Source organism: Bos taurus, chromosome 1 (genome assembly GCF_002263795.3).
Source record: "Bos taurus isolate L1 Dominette 01449 registration number 42190680 breed Hereford chromosome 1, ARS-UCD2.0, whole genome shotgun sequence".
Lineage (NCBI taxonomy): Eukaryota > Metazoa > Chordata > Mammalia > Artiodactyla > Bovidae > Bos > Bos taurus.
In genome coordinates this window covers 132,766,755-132,787,767 of record NC_037328.1, presented here as the reverse complement: position 1 = coordinate 132,787,767, position 21,013 = coordinate 132,766,755, and the positions used below count along the sequence as shown (strand labels likewise).

Here is a 21,013-nt window from a genome sequence, read left to right as displayed (position 1 = left end):
TCCCATTCTCCTTTGCCTTTCGCTTCTCTTCTTTTCTCAGTTATTTGTAAGACCTCCTCAGACAACCTTTCTGCCCTTTTGCATTTCTTTCTCTTGGGGATGGTCTTGATCACTGCCTCTTGTAAAATGTCATGAACCTCCATCCATAGTTCTTCTGGCACTCTATCAGGTCTAAACTCTTGAATCTGTTTGTCTTTTCCATTGTATAAGGATTTGATTTAGGTCATACCTGAATGGTCTAGTGGTTTTCCCTACTTTCTTCAAATTAATTTTGCAATAAGGACCTCATGATCTGAGCCACAGTCAGCTCCTGGTCTTGTTTTTGCTGACTGTATAGAGCTTCTCCATCTTCGGCTGCAAAAATATAATCAATCTGATTTCAATGTTGACCATCTGGTGATGTCTATGTGTAGAATCATCTCTTGTGTTGTTGGAAGAGGGTGTTTCCTATGACCAGTGTGTTCTCTGGGCAAAATTCTGTAAGCCTTTGCTCTGCTTCATTTTGTACTTCAAGGCCAAACTTCAGATATCTCGTGCCTTTCTACTTTTGCATTCCAGTCCCCTATGATGAAAAGGAATCTTCTTTTGGTGTTAGTTTTAGAAGGTCTTGAAGGTCTTCGTAGAAACCATTCACCTTCAGCTTCTTCAGCATTACTGGTTCAGTAACAGACTTGGAATACTGTGATACTGAATGGTCTACCATGGAAACCAACACAAATCAGTCTGTCATTTTTGAGACTGTACCCAAGTACCGCAATTTGGACTCTTTTGTTGACTATGAGCATTACTCCAATTCTTCTAAAGGATTCTTGCCTAAAGTAGTAGAGATAATGGTCATCTGAATTAAATACGCCCATTCCAGGCCATTTTGGTTCACTGATTCCTAAAATGTCAATATTCACTTTTGCCATCGCCTGTTTGACTACTTCCAATTTATGCTGATTCATGGACCTAACATTCCAGGTTCCTATGCAACACTGTTCTTTACAGCATTGGACTTAACTTCCATCACTAGTCACATCCAGAACTGGGCATTGTTTTCACTTTGACTCCGTCTCTTCATTCTTTCTGGAGTTATTTCTCCACTCTTCTCCAGTAGCATATTGGGCACCTACTGACCTGGGAAGTTCATCTTTCAGGATTCTATCTTTTTGCCTTTTCATACTATTTGTGGGGTTCTGAAGGCAAGAATACTGAAGTGGTTTGCCATTCCCTTCTTCACGCAACCATGTTTTGTTGTAACTCTCTGCCATGAGTCATCCATCTTGGATGACCCTACATACCATGGCTCATAGTTTCATTGAGTTAGACAAGTCTGTGGTCCATGTGATTAGGTTGCTAGTTTCCTGTTATTGTGGATTTCATTCTGTCTGCCCTCTGGTGAATGAGGATAAGAGGCTTATGGAAGCTTCCTGATGTGAGAGCCTATACTATCATGTAAAAATGGCTAACTAGTGGAAAGCTGCTATATAACACAAGGAGCCCAGCCTGGCTTTCTCTGATGACCTAAAGGGGTTGGATGTGAGCAGAGGAGGAGGCTCAAGAGGGAGGGAAAATGTATAAAATAATTTCTGATTCATATTGTTGTATGCAGAAACCAACACAATATTGTAAAGCCATTATCCTCCAATTAACAAATTTTAAAAATAGCATAAAAAAGAAAGTCAAAGAATATTACCAAAATTATCCTAAAAGTCTAAAAATAAAATTGCACTTAAAAAGATAAAATACTGGGCTTCCCTTGTGGCCCAGTGGTAAGGAATTCACCTGCCAATGTAGGAGATAAGGGTTCAAATCCCTGATCTAGGAAGATCCCGCATGCCATGGAACAACTAAGCCCCTGTGCCACAACTCCTGAGCCTGTGCTCTAGAGATCAGAAAGTGCAACTACTGAAGCCCACATTCCCTAGAGCCTGTGCTCTGCAAAAAGAGAAGCCACACCATTGAAAAGCCTACGTACCATAACCAGAATGTAGCTCAAGCTTGCCACAACTAGAGAAAAGCTGGGACAGCAATGAAGATGAAGCACAGCCAAAAATAAATAGACAGAAATTTAAAATGTTTGAATTGATGCTTTTGAACTGTGGTGTTGGAGAAGACTCTTGAGAGTCCCTTGGACTGCAAGGAGATCCAACCAGTCCATTCTGAAGGAGATCAGCCCTGGGATTTCTTTGGAAGGAATGATGCTAAAGCTGAAACTCCAGTACTTTGGCCACCTCATGCGAAGAGCTGTCTCATTGGAAAAGACTCTGATGCTGGGAGGGATTGGGGGCAAGAGGAGAAGGGGACGACAGAGGATGAGATGGCTGGATGGCATCACTGACTCGATGGACTTGAGTCTGAGTGAACTCCGGGAGTTGGTGATGGACAGGGAGGCCTGGCGTGCTGCAATTCATGGGGTCGCAAAGAGTCAAACACGACTGAGAGACTGATCTGATCTGATCTGAATACCTATGATACTCATAACAATTCAAATAATGGAATATAGCAACTTTTAAAACAGACTGCTGTGAGATTTAGTTTTATTCTGTGACAATCTGGCAGTTCAAGTTATAGGAATCTAGGTTATTCAATATAAAAATTCCAGTGATTTCTCATTCCTATCCTTTGTTATTTTAATGATTACATATCCAGTATTCAATACTGTGGGACTCCTTTTACGTCAGAGGCTTTTCTAAGAGAGTGGAAGTACAGAAATAGTTTAAAATCAAATATTCTAAAATCCAACAAATCTATTCACCTGTTATAAAAGTTCTACTATGGATATGACCCTTGAGAATCAAAAAAAGAAAGCTTATTTAGTTTCTATATATCAAGAGAAACAAGGAATCTCTTTTGATTATTAACTAGAAAAAGACTGTAATCATAATTGTAATTAGCTTCTTAAAATACTATATCCTCTTAAATTTAGATGTACCAGGCTGTCAATGGTGGTTTAAGATAACATTACAACTAAGTAAGACAAGAGTTTTGAGACATGTGCTGATGTTTCAAGTTTCATCATGGCCACAAGTAAACAGTATTCAGCTATATCATCTCAAATTTCATTATTATTTCACTTTTTGGGAAAAAACCCAACAAATGCCATCTTAATTTCAAGCTTTTTACCATTAATATTTGCACAAAGCATATCTTCTATCAAAGCTGAGAACAGAGTAACTTACCCTGTCATGAAGAGTCCAGCCAACATATTTTAGGTAACTGTCATTCAAAAAGGCATCACTATACATTTTCATCCATACTCCAATTTCTTCAATACAAATGGCTCTAATTTCAGCAATAGCATCACTAGAGGAGGAAAAAACAAAAGAAAAAACAAAGAAAGAAAAACCTCTGACTAACATTCAAAGGTAGAATGGACTTCGTACTCATTTTCAGCAAGCAACAAAAACAGTATTATCCAAATACTGGGCTTTCCAGGTGGTGCTAGTGTTAAAGAACCTGCCTGCCAAAGAAGGAGACATAAGAGATGGGGGTTTGATCCCTGGGTTGGGAGGATCCACTGAAGAAAGAAATGGCAACCACTTTAGTATTCTTGCCTGGAGAATTCCATGGGCAGAGAAGCCTGGTGGGGTAAAATCCATAGAGTCACAAAGAGTTGGACATGACTGAAGCAACTTAGCACAATCCAAATACTGTTATTTATACATGCACTCTCGAATGTCTCCAACATGAATATCTTCTATTTTTTATACGACTTCTATAAAAACTACCAATAACAAACTGAAAAAAAAAATGCTTCTGGAAATCATCTTATTTTGACTCAAGTGCTGTATTTTCAGTAGACTCGGAAATGGCATTTGCAGTTTTCTGAAAACCTCACAATTATGGGATCATTAAACATGTTAAAACTTCTAAGGAACTAGAGTATCAATATCCAAATACAGAATAATGCAGAATTCAAAAACTGTTTCTCTAAATAACTTTAAGTTATAAGCTAGTACACATCTAAAGAATTAAAACGAAAATAATTTTCATGAACATCAAATTAGTATTTATGAGGCAAAATTTTAGAAGCCTGTATTATTTGAAAATGTATGAGCATGTGTGTTCAGTCACATCTGATTGTGTGATCCTATGGACTGTAACCCACCAGGATCCTCTGTCCATGGAATTTTCCAGGCAAGAATACAGTAGTGGGTTGCTATTTCCTTTAACAGGCTATCTTCCTGACCCAGAAATCAAACCAGTGTCTCCTGAATTGGTAGGCAGATTTTTTTATTACTGTGCCACTCGGGCGGCCCTTGAAAATATAGCTTACAAAATCCAAGACCTTAATTCATGTTTAGTCATAAAAGAACAATCCTGGTGACTACACTATGAAATTGTAGGAGAAAAAAACTGCCAACGGCAAGGTCTCTGGCTCTGTGCCCAGACAACTTGTCACCTAACCATCAGCATCCACCACAACCCTCTTGGGATTACTTCTATTCTAAAATCTGTGCACCACAAACAAACATGGTATTAATTTTTCACCTTATCTTTCAACAGGTTAATAATTCTGGCTAAAAACACTCCCAAATTATACAATATGGTAAATCCTACCTTTCTTTTGTAGATCAATCTTAAAGGTTTCTGAGCTGCCATACATGAATACATAGTTAAAACTTCAGGTAATTTTTAATTCTCCAATTTACACAAGGCAATCATCTATCAAGGTGCTTTTCTTGGTTTCTTTTTTGAGATGAGTGCTAGTATTCTAATATTTCTCTGCCCTAATAAATTTTAGTTCCTTCTAAGTCCATGTCATTGCTAAAAAATAAAAATATGAAACGCTCTCTCTCAAAAGTATACTGCCAATTACAGAGTTAAGGTCTTCCTACATTTTTGTTGTTGTTGCGGTTGCTAATACCCTTTTCTCTATAGCACGGAGGCGAGTGATACAGACTTTGGAGCAAGATATCTTGAGTGTAAATCCTAACTCTGCTATTTACTAGCTGCAAATTACTTCCCTCCTTCTTAATTTCCTCATCGGTAAAACAATAATGGAATCTAGATCTCATAGTTACTGTGAGAAGGTGTAACTGTGAGAAGGTCTGAGAGTAAAATAAAATATTTAGAAATGTGTTTCGTGCACGTGTGCTCAGTCACTTCAGTTGTGTACAGCTCTTTGCGATCCTACGGATTATAGCCTGCCAGGCTCCTCTGTCCATGGGAATTCTCAAGGCAAAAATACTGCAGCGGCTTGCCATGCCCTCCTGCAGAGCATCTTTCCAAACCAGAGATCGGACCTACGTCTCTTATATCTCATGCATTGGCAGGTGTGTTCTTTACCACTCGCGCCACCTGAGAAGCCCAGAACTGTGTTCTGTACCTACTAAGTTACAGTGAAGTGAAGTCGTTCAGTCACGTCTCTTAGCGACCCCATGGACTGCAGCCTACCAGGCTCCTTCGCCCATGGGATTTTCCAGGCAAGAGTACTAGAGTGGGGTGCCACTGCCTTCTCCAATACCTACTAAAACCTTCCCTAAATGTTCATTATTATAATCTTTTAGTTATCATCAATCTAGACATTTGCATCTAGACAAGACGATATAAAAAGCAGCTTAACATCTGTAAAAGAATGTTCCCTGACCTGTAAAATACTGAATGCAATAGATCAAGGGCATTTTCTAAATATGAAACATTTATTTTTTTCTGAATATGAAACATTTCAGACATTACAAAGTTATTAAACTTTAACTTCATATTACATATTTTGAAACTTTACATACATTATATCTTGTAGGTATTGTCTGCAACTTGATTTTTTCACAAGTCAGGTTTTACAATTTATATATACTGATTCATATCACTTCAACTCCAATATATTAACTTTAACTGATTCAGTGATCTTTTCTACAAATAAATTACAAATTACTTACACATTCTCTCAGTTGCAGACCCTGGCTGTTTCCCAGTTTTTGGTTTTATTAACAATGAATGCCATAAACATTTTCTTACATGTCTCCTTATGCACATGTGTAAGGGTTTCCCTAGGGCAGTGTTCTTCAAACAGTGCATTATTACCTATCAGCACATTATAAGTGGCAACCAAAAGCGTTCAGCACAGAAAACACTAAAGTCCTTCACATCGGGTGAGGCACGTATTTTTTCTTGAATCATCTGTGTATTTGATGTAGGACATGGTCAATACAGGAATCCGCCTACAATGCAGGAGACACAGGTTTGATTCCTGGGTTCGGAAGATCCCCTGGAGAAGGAAATGGCAACCCACTCCAGTATTCCTGCCTAGAAAATCCCATGGACAGAGGACCCTGGAGGGCTACAGTCCATGGGGTTGCAGGAGTCAGAAACGAGTTATGGACTAAACCATGGTCAATGAAGTCTGTGAGACAGTGCTGTTATACTCAGAAGTAGAATTTACTGGGTGAGAATGAATACACATCGTCACCTTAATTAGATATTAACAAATTTCTCCGTATAGTGCTTTAAATCCCTGCCTGACATCGTGTTCTACTATTTCATATAAATTTCCACCTCTAAGAACTACAAGTTCATATATTTTGCGTTCTACTGGAGTAAGTCAAAAACAAAACAAACAACAACATAGCTCCTCATCCAAAACCAAAACATAAACACAAAATACCCGTTTTAGTTCTCCCAGTCCTACCAAGCAGTCATTCCCAGAGATCTATTACACTTATTCCCTGCTAAATTACTTTTGTAAAGACTAATCCTAAAATAAAAATAAAAACCAAAACAAACCAAAACCAGGCTGAGTTTTTTTTTTTTTTTTTAAACGACACAATCTCAGGGAAGCAGGCGAAGGATAAAATGAATAGGTATAGTGACTGAAACTATAGTAACTATGGGACTTCCCTTATGATCCAGTGGTTAAGAATCTGCCTTCCATTGCAGGGGACATGCATTGGATCCCTAATCTGGGAGCTGGATCCCACATGCCATGGAGGAAGTAAACCCATGCATCCCAACTACTGAGTCTGTGAGCCTCAACTGGAGAGAAGCCCATGCGCTACAATGAAAGATCCCATGAGCAGCAACTAAGACCTGATGCAGACAAAAATAAATGAATAAATAAATATTACAAACAAACTTTAGTGACTACTAAGTATGGTAATTCATAATATAGCTCAATCATTCTTCTACTCATTACTATTGGTATTATCCTTACTATTGGAATTGAGATTATGGGTGGTTGATTTCCAAGGCTAGAGAATATAAAGGCTTAGTTTTATTTCAATAGGAAAAACTGAAAATAGTGTTCAAAATCTTTTTTTTATAACCATATCTATGTCTAACCCTGATCTTTAATATCTTTTTTTAAAAAGGTATTTTTTGTTTGAGTATAGTTGTTTTACAATGTTGTGCTATTTCCTGCTGTATAGCAAACTGCATCAGCTATATGAATACATATTCTAATGCCATTTTGGCTCACTTTATTAGACTCCCCAAAGCTCATGTTTTTGGAACACAGCTCTCCTCTGTATACACTGCCAATATTTTGATTCAGCTTTTCTTCTTGGAATCCCAGTCCCTGTCTACTTCAGATGCTCATCTGACCCTTCCAACTTCAATTTAACTGTGTGTGATAAGATAGCTCATTTTACTACTATTAAAAGTCCCTTAGTATTATTTCAGGTCTAGCTATAGCTATAAATAATGATTTCTGAATCTTAAAACATATTTCTCAAAAATTAAAAAGACTTTAGAGGTAGGCAAGCCTGAAAATCTACTGTCAATAAAGTTTTGTTTTCTGTAAAAAAATAAAATAAAAATAAAAGTCCCTTGGTGATTCTTCTCCAATTTGGGTTTTGGAGTGCTAATATACTTTGTTTGCTGATACCACCCTATTAACCATTCTCTACATGTAATTATATTATGTAATCATAAATTATAGAGTAGAATTTTTTGGTGGTGGTCTTACAATTTCCATAGATTTCGTTACTATTCCCTATTGTGGAGGCACATGCCTTTTTTCTTGAATATGGGTATCTTTATTGCTTCTTGTTACATGGTGAAAGATAACCAATATTATTAATTTTTATACTGTTCAAGATGAGGGTGAAAGATGACAGTGAAAAAGCTGGCTTAAAACTCAAAAGTCAAAAACTAAGATCATGGTAACTGGTCCTATCAATTCATGGGAACTAGATGGGCAAAAAGTGCAAAGTGACAAATTTTATTTTCATGGGCACCAAAATCACTGCAGACAGTGACTGTAGCCAGGAAATTAAAAGATGTTTGCTCCTTGGAAGAAAAGCTATGACAAAACCTAAGTTCAGTTCAGTTCAGTTCAGTCTCTCAGTCATGTCCGATTCTTTGCGACCCCATGAATTGCAGCATGCCAGGCCTCCCTGTCCATCACCAACTCCCGGAGTTCACTGAGACTCACGTCCATTGAGTTGGCGATGCCACCCAACCATCTCATCCTCTGTCATCCCCTTTTCCTCTTGCCCCCAGTCCCTCCCAGCATCAGAGTCTTTTCCAATGAGTCAACTCTTCGCATGAGGTGGCCAAAGTACTGGAGTTTCAGCTTTAGCATCATTCCTTCCAAAGAAATCCCAGGGCTGATCTCCTTCACAATGGACTGGTTGGATCTCCTTGCAGTCCAAGGGACTCTCAAGAGTCTTCTCCAACACCACAGTTCAAAAGCATCAATTCTTCAGTGCTCAGCTTTCTTCACAGTCCAACTCTCACATCCATACATGACCACTGGAAAAACCATAAATAGCATATTAAAAAGAAGAGACACCTCTTTGCCAAAAAAGGTCTGCATAGTTAGAGGTATGGTTTTTCCAGTAGTCATGTATGGATGTGAGAGTTGGACTATAAAGAAGGCTGAGCACCAAAGAAATGATGCTTTCTAACTGTGGGGCTGGAGAAGACTTTTGAGAGTCCCTTCGACTGCAAGGAGATACAATCAGTCCATCCTAAAGGAAATCAACCCTGAATATTCATTGGAAGGACTGATGCTGAAGCTGAAGCTCCAATACTTTGGCCACCTGATGCGAAGAGCTGACACACTGGGAAAGATCCTGATGCTGGGGAAGACTGAGGATAGGAGGACAAGGAGAGGACAGAGGATGAAGTGGTTGGATGGCAACACTGACACAACAGAAATGAGTCTGAGCAAACTCCAGGAGATAAAGAAGGACAGGGAAGCCTGGCGTGCTACAGTCCACAGGGTCTCAAGGAGTTGGAAATGACTTAGTGATAGAGCAACCACAACTGTTAGTTTTATTATTATTAAAAGCCTTTACCAATTAAAGCCATAACAAATTTTCTTCTAGTTTAGTCTGTGAATGAGTTCTTTAGTCCAAATATCTCAACTATACAGACTACATGTCTGTGATCATTCCTAACCATACAATGCCCTCATTCCACTCTGATTATGTACAATGATTATTCTTTTAAGTTTCAGTAAAGTTTCAGTTCTCCCACGATTCATGGCATATCCTCTTATTAACAGAGAATGCTTTCTTGCTTTCCAGGAACTAATGTTCTATTTAAGTATATGAACTAGGAAATGAAAATTTAGTACACTTCTAAATATTCCCTGGTTTGATTACAGTATATCTTTTGATACACAGATATTTTTCTCATATAAGAGTCTTTCAGTCCTTGATTTTCATACTAAATTTATTTTTAATGTCTTAATCTACTTCTGAAGGCCTCACTCCATTTTGAAAGGTAACATTTAACTGCAGGTGTTTGGAAGTTTCCAAGATAAAGATTAAAGTGTGGGAGCAGAAAACTTAGTAAAACAAGAGGAAAGGTATAAAGACAATAATATGAGGAACTAATTTCTATTAGTTCTAATACTGGGGTCTTGAAATGAACAACTAAAAATGAAGTTAGAATATACATTGTTATTGATATTTAGTCGGTAAGTCATGCCTGACCCTTGATTGTGACCCAATGAACTGCAGTCTGCCAGGCTCCTCTGTGCATGGGATTTCCCAGACAAGAATGCTGGAGTGGGTTGCCATTTCCTTCTCCAAGGGATATTTCTGACCCAGGGGTTAAACCAATGTCTCCTGCTTAGACGTGGATTCTTCACCATTGAGCCAATTGGGAAGACCAGAATACACTTTACCTGCAAACTCAAAGAAAGAAAAAAACTAGAAAAGAATAATTCTGTGGCAATTAATCCTTTGCTGTACCTCTTTTTTTTTTTTTCACAGTATAAAAGAATAATTATATTCATTTCTATGGAAAACTTCCATACTTTATTGATCCTCACAGTTACTGTACCTTTAATTTAATATCTGGACTTAAGTTTTTGTTTTGAATTCCTTTCCTGGCAGATGAAATTTAAATTGTTTTCTGTTAATTAATTTTAATTACATATTTTGTGAACTACCCTTACAGATGCTTTCCCAGTAAAAAAGAATGCTAAATTGGCAAATAAATTTCAGAGACAAATTCTTAGTTAATATACATGTTTTGACACAGTTCTCTCTCTTATGCAAGAAATCTCATGAGGGCACTAGATTAGGAAGTATGATTACGAATGCTGAGAAGGTCTGCTATCTAAATTGTACAACACAGTAAATTTATGTCTCAACCAATTTTGTCACTAATGTTTAGCTAAAAAATTTACATTTTTCAAAATAGCACAACTCTTACTAGGTGAACAAAAGCCTAAGGGAGAAATGAATAGCTGAAGGAGTCACTAAAAAGTCATACTGTATCATTCACTGGACTGTGAATAAGAACTAGAGAATACACAGCTTGCATAAAATGATTAAAATATTCACTTAGAGAGTGTTAAATGTTAATAAAGGGCAGTACAGGGAACACTGAACCATGTAAATGATGGAGAGAAACAGAGGGTCAAAGAAGGCTTCTGAGAGGCAGTAATGTTTGTATAGATCCAAACAACTGAAACTCTCTTGGTGTGCTTACAAAATCCAAATCTTCCACTAAACTATTTCAGTATGACTTAAAGCTGTGGTCCCTAACCTCTGGGATTTAATGCCCGATGAAATGAGGTGGAGATGAAATAGTAATAATACAAACGAAGGGCACAATATATGAATCCTTGCAAAACCATTCCCCTTCACCTCTGGTTCATGAAAAAATTGTCTTCAATGAAACCAGTCCCTGGTACCAAAAAGGTTGGGGACCACTGATTTTAAGTGCATCAGAAACATAATAAGCTTACAGAAATTAAAAATACATTTCCTTTCATTTGTTGTATTATCCATTAGAAAAAATACAGGCAAAATACATGACAATGATTATATCACTAAAAGTATCCCACAGAACAGGTGACATAGTTATCTGCTATCTTGTATTACCCCTTAACATGTGACTATTAACAGAAGTTTATGTATAAGAATAAAAACTGAATGTCAAGGATACATTAACTTTCAAGGAAAAATATATTTAATTTATATTTACATTGAAACTATGAATTTGACCCACATGTTTAGGTCAAAGATGAAATGTTAGGAAGTAAGGATATTAAAGAAGTAGAATGACAGGTTTACTCATAATAAATCATATCACTGTAGAGTATAAGAACAGTTCTGAAAATGTGATTTGAAATGTTCCATTACTGTATAAAAAAATGAAAGACTCAACAGGTCCTTCTCAACGGGTTTAGCACTGAGCTACCAGAGAAGCCCAAAAACTAGTAACATTTAAATTCTTGTACTGACTTTAAAATAACCGTCTTTCTTTTCTGATTGCTTTTAAGACCTTTTCTTGGTCTTTGATGTTTTGTACTTTGACTATGGTATGCATAGATGTGAAATATTTTTCTTAACCTACTTAACACTAATTTTTTTTCATTCTGTTTTTCTAACCAATTTTTGAAATTTCAGTAAATTTTATTACTACTTTCCAATATGTCTCTCTTCTTTTGAAATATTATGTAAAGGACTTACAAAGCCTCTCAAATGATTGCCTTTTTTTCAGAAATGCCATTCTATTACATTCTATGTCTAGACTCTTCAACACTCTATATTTTATTCACTAAATATATATCCATTAATAGAGTTTTTATATCTGGTATTTTAAAATTGTATTTTTAAGTCTACTTGTTTATATTATATGCCATTTAATTGTTGAATAAACTGAGTTATTTGCTATATGAATTTCCCACATTCTGGACTAAAATGATACCATAAGGATTCAGACAGAATGATCTTCTATTTTCTGTATTTCCTATAATTAGGACTTAAATCTAGCAACATATACATTAATATTTAGTTTTTGTTTGAAGCTGGGGTGGCAGGCGAGACACAAAGCATCAACTGAAACTGGCATCTCTCCATGGAACTTCTATTTCTATGTATATGCAATAACATCTTTCTTTAACAAATAAAATAGATTAAGAGATACTTCTGGAAAAATCAATAACCGGTATTCATGACATGCTAATCACTTTGGCAAGAAGATCATACTCTTCCATTTTGAGGAACTGAAATTCAGCATTTCAAAAATGAGCTAGTTTATCAGGCACTCTGTTTATCAGACCTAGTCCCTCGAATCTGTTTGTCACTTCCACTGTATAATTGTAAGGGATTTGATTTAGGTCACCCCTGAATAGTCTAGTGGTTTTCCCCATTTTCTTCAATTTAAGTCTGAATTTGGCAATAAAGGAGTTCATGATCTGAGCGACAGTCAGCTCCGAGTCTTGTTTTTGCTGACTAGAGACTTCTCCATCTTTGGCTACAAAGAATATAATCAACCTGATTTTGGTGTTGACCATCTGATGATGTTCATCTGTAGAGTCTTCTCTTGTGCTGTTGGAAGACTGTGGTTGCTATCACCAGTGGGTTCTCTTGGCAAAACTCTATTAGCCTTTGCGCTTCATTCTGTATTCCAAGCCAAATGTGCCTGTTACTCCAGGTGTTTCTTGACTTCCTACTTTTGCATTCCAGTCCCCTATAATGAAAAGGACATCTTTTCTGGGTGTTAGTTCTAGAAGGTATTGTAAGTCTTCATAGAACTGTTCAACTTCAGCTTGTTCAGCATTACTGGTCAGTGCACAGACTTGGATTACCATGATATGGAATGGTTTGGCTTGGAAACGAACACAGATCATTCTGTCGTTTTTGAGATTGCGTTCAAGCACTGCATTTTGGACTCTTTTGTTGACTACGATGGCTACTCCATTTCTTCTAAGGGATTCTTGCCCACAGTAGTAGATATAATGGTCATCTGAGTTAAATTCACCCATTCCAATATATTTTAGTTTGCTGATTCCTAAAATGTCGACATTCACTCTTTCCATCTCTTGTTTGACCACTTCCAATTTGCTTTGATTCATGGAACTAACATTGCAGGTTCCTATGCAATACTACTCTTTATAGCATCGGACCTTGCGTCCATCACCAGTCATTTCCACAACTGGGTGTTGTTTTTGCATTGGCTCCATCTCTTCATTTTTCTCGAGTTATTTTGCCACTGATCTCCAGTAGCATTTTGGGCACCTACTGACCTGGGGAGTTCATCTTTCAGGGTCTTACCTTTTTTGCCTTTTCATACTGTTCATGGGGTTCTCAAAGCAAGAATACAGAAGTGGTTTGCCATTCCTTTCTCCAGTGGACCACATTTTGTCAGAACTCTCCACTATGACCTATCCATCTTGGGTGGCCCTACACGGCATGGTTTATACTTTCACTGAGTTAGACAAGGCTGTGGTCCATGTGATTATACCTGTTAGTTTTATGTGATTGTGGTTTTCAGTCTGTCTGCCCTCTGATAGAGAAGGATAAGAGGCTTATGGAAGCTTTCTGATGGGAGAGACTGACTGAGGGGGAAACTGGGTCTTGTTCTGATGGGCAGGGCCAAGCTCAGTATGACTTTAATACAATTTTCTGTTGATGAGTGGCACTGTGTCCCCTCCCTGCTATTTACCAGGGGCCAAATTATGGTGGAGGTAATGAAAATAACAGCGACCTCCTTCAAAAGATCCCATGCATGTACTGCTACACTCAGTGCCCCCAACTCTGGAGAAGGGTACCACTGACCCACACCTCCACTGGAGATTCCTGGACACTCACAGGAAAGTCTGGGTCACTCTCTTGTGGGGTCACTACTCCTTTCTCCTGGGACCTGGTGCATACAAGGTTCTATTTGTGCCCTCCAAGAATCCATTTCCCAGTCCTGTGTAAGTTTTGGCAGCTCTGTGGTGAGGTTAATGGAGACCTCCTCCAAGAGGGCTTACGCCATATGCAAGTCTGCTACACCCAGAGCTCCTGTCCCTGTGGCAGTCCACTGCTGACTGCACCGGCACAGGAGATGCTCAGACATAGTTCTGTCTCAGTCTCTGTGGGGTACCTGGGTCCTGGTGTGCACAAGGTTTATTTGAGCCCTCTGAGCGTCTCTGGAGGGAATGAGGCTTTATTCTGAATGAGAATTCGCCCCTCCTACCATCTTGCTGGGGCTTCTCCTTTGCCCCTGGGGGTGGGCTATCTCCTAACAGCTGCTCCTAGACAAAGTGCATGATGAAGTATGGGTAGAGGCATGTGACACTGTAGAGGAGGCTGGGATCAAGACCTTCCCTAAGAAAAAGAAATCGAAAAAGCAAGAGTTCCAGAAGAACATCTATTTTTGCTTTATTGACTATGCCAAAGCCTTTGACTGTGTGGATCACAATAAACTCTGGAAAATTGTGAAAGAGCTGGGAATACCAGACCAGACAGGTCAGAGCGCAACAGTTAGAACTGGACATGGAACAATAGACTGGTCAGAGCGCAACAGTTAGAACTGGACATGGAACAATAGACTGGTTCCAAATCAGGAAAGGAGTATGTCAAAGCTGTATATTGTCACCCTGCTTATTTAAGTCATATGCACAGTACATCATGAGAAATGCTGGGCTGGATGCAGCACAAGGTGGAATCAAGATTGCTGGAAGAAATATCAATAACCTCAGATATGCAGATGATACCACCCTTATGGCAGAAAGCGAAGAAGAATTAAAGAGACTCTTGATGAAAGTGAAAGAGTAGAGTGAAAAAGTTGTTTTAAAGCTCAATAATCAGAAAACTAAGATCATGGCATCCGGTCCCATCACTTCATGGCAAATAGATGGAGAAACTGTGGAAACAGTGGCAGACTTGATTTTTTGGGGGCTCCAAAATCACTGCAGATGGTGATTGCAGACATGAAATTAAAAGATGCTTACTCTTTGGAATAAAAGTTATGGCCAACCCAGATAGCATATGAAAAGGCAGAGACATTACTTTGCCAACAACGGTCTGTCTAGTCAAAGCTATGGCTTTTCCAGTACTCATGTATGGATGTGAAAGTTGGACTATAAAGAAAACTGAGCACCAAAGAATTGATGCTTTTGAACTGTGGTGTTGGAGAAGATTCTTGAGAGTCCCTTGGATTGCAAGGAGATCCAACCAGTCTATCCTAAAGGAAATCAGTCTGGAATATTCATTGGAAGGACTGATGTTGAAGGTGAAACTCTAATACTTTGGCCACCTGATGCGAAGACTGACCCATTTGAAAAGACCCTGATGCTGGGCAAGATTGAAGGTGGGAGGAGAAGGTGATGACAGAGGATGAGATGGTTGGATGACATCACTGACTTGATGGACTTGAGTTTGAGTAAACTCTGGAAGTTGGTGATGGACAGGGAGGCCTGGCATGCTGCAGTCCACCGGGTTGCAAAGAGTTGGACACGACTAAGTGACTGAAATGATAATGAAATTGAAAACTGAGCTATGGCAGACTCAGTAATAGCATGCAAGGTCTGATTAAATTAAAAATCAATAAGCTAACAGTAAGAAATTAAAGAATTGTTGTTTCTATGAGAATAATAGACTGAAGACTTTGGCAACCCTCAAAAAGGGTGAGTCACTAAAAGAAAATAAAGGCTATGTTACTTTGGGCTTGAAGACTAAAGTAAAATCATAAAAAATGAAAACGGATTCTGCACTGAATATTGCATGGCTGAGCCAAGATGGATAGGGTTTATACTTCTACTAGAAAAAAGTAAAAAAAGCTGCATAAAATATATAAAATAATAGCTTTTAGATGTTGGAATGTCAGGCAGAGAAGCGCAGTAGTATAAGCAGAGGAACCCAGAAAGAGACTGGGTATCTCCCTGAGTTGAGGAAAAGGAGCTGGGACTATAGATGGCAGGGTAGCTAAATTACTACAAGGCACGGTACCGAGATGCACATGACAGTGGGCTCCGTAAGTGTGCAGAAAGACCCCAGCAAGTCTTCAGCTGAATACTCAAGAGCATGTGCATGTGAAGAAACCACCCAATGCTGAGGAAAGAATGGCAAGAGCAGACAGGACAATATCTGGAGCAAACATAGGGCCTGGAATACCTTTGTGTTCCAGTGAATTAGAACAGAAAAGCCTTGTAATTCATCAAGAAAAGTACAAAAAATGTTTTACCTTAGTACCTGGGTAAAGTTAACCTTAGACTAAATGCTGCATTGGTCCACTTTACATACCTTGATAAAAAAGTCTTGAAAAGACCAAACACTAATTATGTCCCAGAAAAAAGTGGATGATAATTTTCAGAATGTCTTATCTGGCACTCAACAAAACCCACTGGCTGGCATCTAATAAAAATTATGAGGCCTTCAAAGAAGAAAGAAAATGACTCATGAGAATAAGAAAAGTCAATCAAAACAAACAAAACCAGAAATAATGCAATGATGAAACTAGTAAAATAAAGAGTAAAACATAACAACTAAATTCATGTGTTCAAGAAGCTATAGGAAAGCCTGCAGAGAATAAAAGAAACATGAAGAAAATGACCCCAAAGAATAGCATGAAAGAACAGTAAAAACTAGTTACAAATTTTAAAACATCTTAAATACAACCCAGTGCAAAAGATAAATTAACTACAAAGGATACAAGATAAGTATGATAGGAGTTTTAGGTAGAAACAAGGCAAACCACAGAAAGTGGATCAATTCCTTTAAAAGACTGAAAAAAAGTCAACCTAAAATCCATACTAATAGAAAACACCTTTCTAATCCCCTCCAAATAACTCAAAATATAAAAATAATCTTTTGTTTTTTTAAGAAGTTGAGAAGCATTTACTTGTAAAAAGGTGATAAAATTTGAGCCAAAAAGAGCAAAAATCTATGGCATCTTAGAAGGGACCTAAACCCTTCAAACATCCTAAGAGTAGGAGCAGAAGGTATAGTTGAGTTGACAGGACTGGGAATGCCCATGAAAATCAAAGATTTAAGCTGAGGGAGGTGACTCAACTGATACAGCATGCTACATATCTACACCCAGGGAAGATTTCAATAAAAATGCTGAACTCTATAAGAAATGAATTTGGAAAGAACAGAGTTCTGCTTAAAGCTACAGTCCAGCAGAGAGAAATTTTTCATATTAAGTCCAACTAAATTATTCAAAAACAAAATCGCCAACAACAGAACAAATTTCAGGGGTAAAATCAGAACCCAAATTTGGTATATTTTGTAAAATAAATAGTTTCTAATAAAAGTTGCATGATGTACTAAGGGAAAGGGAAGTAATAGTTATACCTGGAAATTGAAAAAATCTAAAGAAACTGTCTCTGAGTGGGCCCAGTGGTTAAATACAGCAACAGTATTAAGGCAGATATAACAAACAGAATTAGATGAGAACATGGAAGGACACGAGTGGATTATGAAGAATACCAACTAGAAAATAGGACCAACTGAAAAGTACAATAAAAAAACCTAAAAACTCACAATACTTTCAGCAGTATATTTGAATTGACAGGAAAAAAAAAAAAAAAAACCAAACCTGAAGATAACAGAAAATATCCAAATAATTGAGATGAAAAACACTGAGAAGGAAAAACAAGAAAGAGAAAGAGTGAGGAAGAAGGGGAGAAGGAATGAGATAGAGAGAGAAAGAGAGAATGTGAGTAAGCTCCAAAACCCTAAAAAACAGCATCATGTGTACCAACATATGTGAAAAAGGAGTCCAAACAAAGAGAAATAAGTAAAAAAATATTAGAAGAATCCATGGCTAAAAGCTTCTGAAACTGATGAAAATCATTAATCTCCAGTTCCAAGAAGGTCAACAAAATCTCAGGATAAACACAAAGAGGTCCATATCTAAACAGATAAACAAACTGTGGAAAGCTAATAAAAATGGGAAAGAAAAGAAAAATAAACAATACAAAAAAAGTGACTCATGATGTACAGGGGAAAAGCAAGACTAACAATTACGTTTTTATTCAGAAAATATGAAGTACAGTAAGTGGCAGAAAGGCATTGAGTTATTGCAAGGAAAATAAAACTATCCATCAAGAATTCTATACCCAACAAACCTATCTTTTAAAAATGATGATGAAATAACACATTTCCAGATAAAGAAAGACTGCTAGCACACTTGCCTTACAAGAAACAGGAAAGAAAGTCCTTCAAACCGAAAGGAAATATAACTCTATATAATAGCTCACATTCATAGAAGAAAATGAAGAATGTTAGAAATGCTAACAACAGGGTAAACAGAGAAGACAGAATGAACATTTACTTGTTTAATTTCATTGAATAGCATAAGATTTTGATAGTAGATTATGGTTAAGATGGCACTATTAAGACAATAACAAACAGAGATAAAAGATATATGACAATAACACTACAAAGGAAGAACAAGAAAATGGAGATATACTGAAGCAAAGAAACTGTATTTATGTGAAGTTAGTTATGCTAATGGGATGAAATTTCTGTAGCAACCATAAAGAAAATAAACAGATTGTTTAATGATTAAAACCCAATATCCATCTCTAGGATCTCCATAAGAGACATGTTTCATGTTCAAAGACACAAGTAAGTTGTAAATAAAAGGATGAAAAAAGATGTCATATATCAAACAAACAGAAAAGAGCTTGAGGTATGTTATTTTGAAGCAAAGAAGTCTTTAAGAAAAAGAAGTTTTATATTAGAAAAGGACATTTCATAATAATAAAAGGTCTATGGGAAGATGTAACAAAATAAAATATATTCTTCTATGCACATGGAGTGTATTTTTGGAAGAGGACATCAAGTAAACTTGTTGTCTCTCACAATTTTTTTTGAATATTATACTGGATAGTCAAGGTAAGTATTAAAAGTGTCTGTTCACAAAAGACATGATCCTGTATGTAGAAAATCTTAATGAATCTAAAAAAACAAAACACTGAAACTACAGAATGAATGAAAATATTTTATAATTTTTGAGGAATAAATGAATTATATTTTTAACATATTGGTAAGAAGGAATCTAGAACAAAATTAAGGAAACAACCCCCCATTTATAACAAAATAAAAATGAAAACGTATAGAAATAAATTCAATAAAAGCAATAAAGACATATACTGAAAATAATAAAAATTGCTAAAAGAAACTAAAGAATATCTAAGTAAATGCAGATACAACCTATACTCACAGAATGGAAAATGCAATATAATGAGGAAGGCAATTTTCTCCATATTGAAGTACTGATTGATTATATTCTCCATCAAAATTCCAGTAAGCTTTTATGTAAAGACTTTATCTATGTAAAGACTTTATCTTATGTAAAGCTTTTATCTATAAAATTTTATGTTCTCACTTTTATGTAGAATTAAAACAGTGAACCTACAGAAATACAGAGTACAAAGATGGCTGCCAAATTCTAAGGGTGGGGGTAAAGTGGGGAAGTATTGATCAAAGAGAACAAACTTCTAGTTTAACATAAAAAGGGTCTAGGGACCTAATGTACAGTACGGTGACTATAGTTAACCATATTGTATTACACAGTTGAAAGCTGCTAAGGGAGTAATTTTTAAATATTACCACAACAATAAATTTTAAAAGGTGAGGTGATGGAGGTTAATCATTTCAAAATATATGTGTTTCAAAGGACTTTGTTGTACACCTTAAACGTACGTATCTTATATGTCAACTAGATCTCAATAAAGCTTTTTAAAAAATTTATTCAACGCAATCCCTATCAAGCTACCAATGGTATTTTTCACAGAGCTAGAACAAATAATTTCACAATTTGTATGGAAATACAAAAAACCTTGAATAGCCAAAGCAATCTTGAGAAAGAAGAATGGAACTGGAGGAATCAACCTGCCTACCTTAAGGCTCTACTACAAAGCCACAGTCATCGAGACAGTATGGTACTGGCACAAAGACAGAAATATAGATGAATGGAACAAAATAGAAAGCCCAGAGATAAATCCACGCACATTTGGACACCTTATCTTTGACAAAGGAGCAAGAATATACAATGGAGAAAAGACAATCTCTTTAACAAGTGGTGCTGGGAAATCTGATCAACCACTTGTAAAAGAATGAAACTGGAACACTTTCTAACACCATACACAAAAATAAATTCAAAATGGATTAAAGATGTAAACGTAAGACCAGAAACTATAAAACTCTTAGAGAAGAACATAGGCAAAACACTCTCCGACATAAATCACAGCAGGATCCTCTATGACCCACCTCCCAGAATATTGGAAATAAAAGCAAAAAATAAACAAATCGGACCTAATTAAAATTAAAAGCTTCTGCACAAGAAAAGAAACTATAAGCAAGGTGAAAAGACAGCCTTCAGAATGGCAGAAAATAATAGCAAATGAAGCAACTGACAAACAACTAATCTCAAAAATATACAAGCAACTCCTGCAGCTCAATTCCAGAAAAATAAACGACCCAATCAAAAAATGGGCCAAAGAACTAAATAGACATTTTCCAAAGAAGACATACAGATGGTTAACAAACACATGAAAAGATGCTCAACATCACTCATTATCAGAGAAATACAAATCAAAACCACTATGAGGTACCATCTTACGCCAGTCAGAATGGCTGTGATTCAAAAGTCTACAAGCAATAAATGCTGGAGAGGATGTGGAGAAAAGGGAACCCTTTTACACTGTTGGTGGGAATGCAAACTAGTATAGCCACTACGGAGAACAGTGTGGAGATTCCTTCAAAAACTGGAAACAGAACTGCCATACGACCCAGCAATCCCACTGCTGGGCATACACACCCAGGAAACCAGAACTGAAAGAGACACGTGTACCCCAATGTTCATCACAGCACTGTTTACAATAGCCAGGACATGGAAGCAACCT

General features: G+C 37.0%; 1 protein-coding gene across 4 annotated transcripts in view; it reads right to left on the bottom strand.

Annotated features, from left to right (window-relative positions):
• STAG1 (stromal antigen 1) overlaps nt 1-21,013 on the bottom strand; it is a 505,017-nt gene that overhangs the window by 136,691 nt on the left and 347,313 nt on the right. For all 4 annotated transcript variants that reach the window (XM_059889103.1, XM_059889102.1, XM_002685052.7 and 1 more), the window contains one exon: nt 3,165-3,288. In XM_059889103.1, coding sequence (XP_059745086.1) covers nt 3,165-3,288 — 124 coding nt within the window. The remainder of the gene's footprint in view (nt 1-3,164; nt 3,289-21,013) is intronic.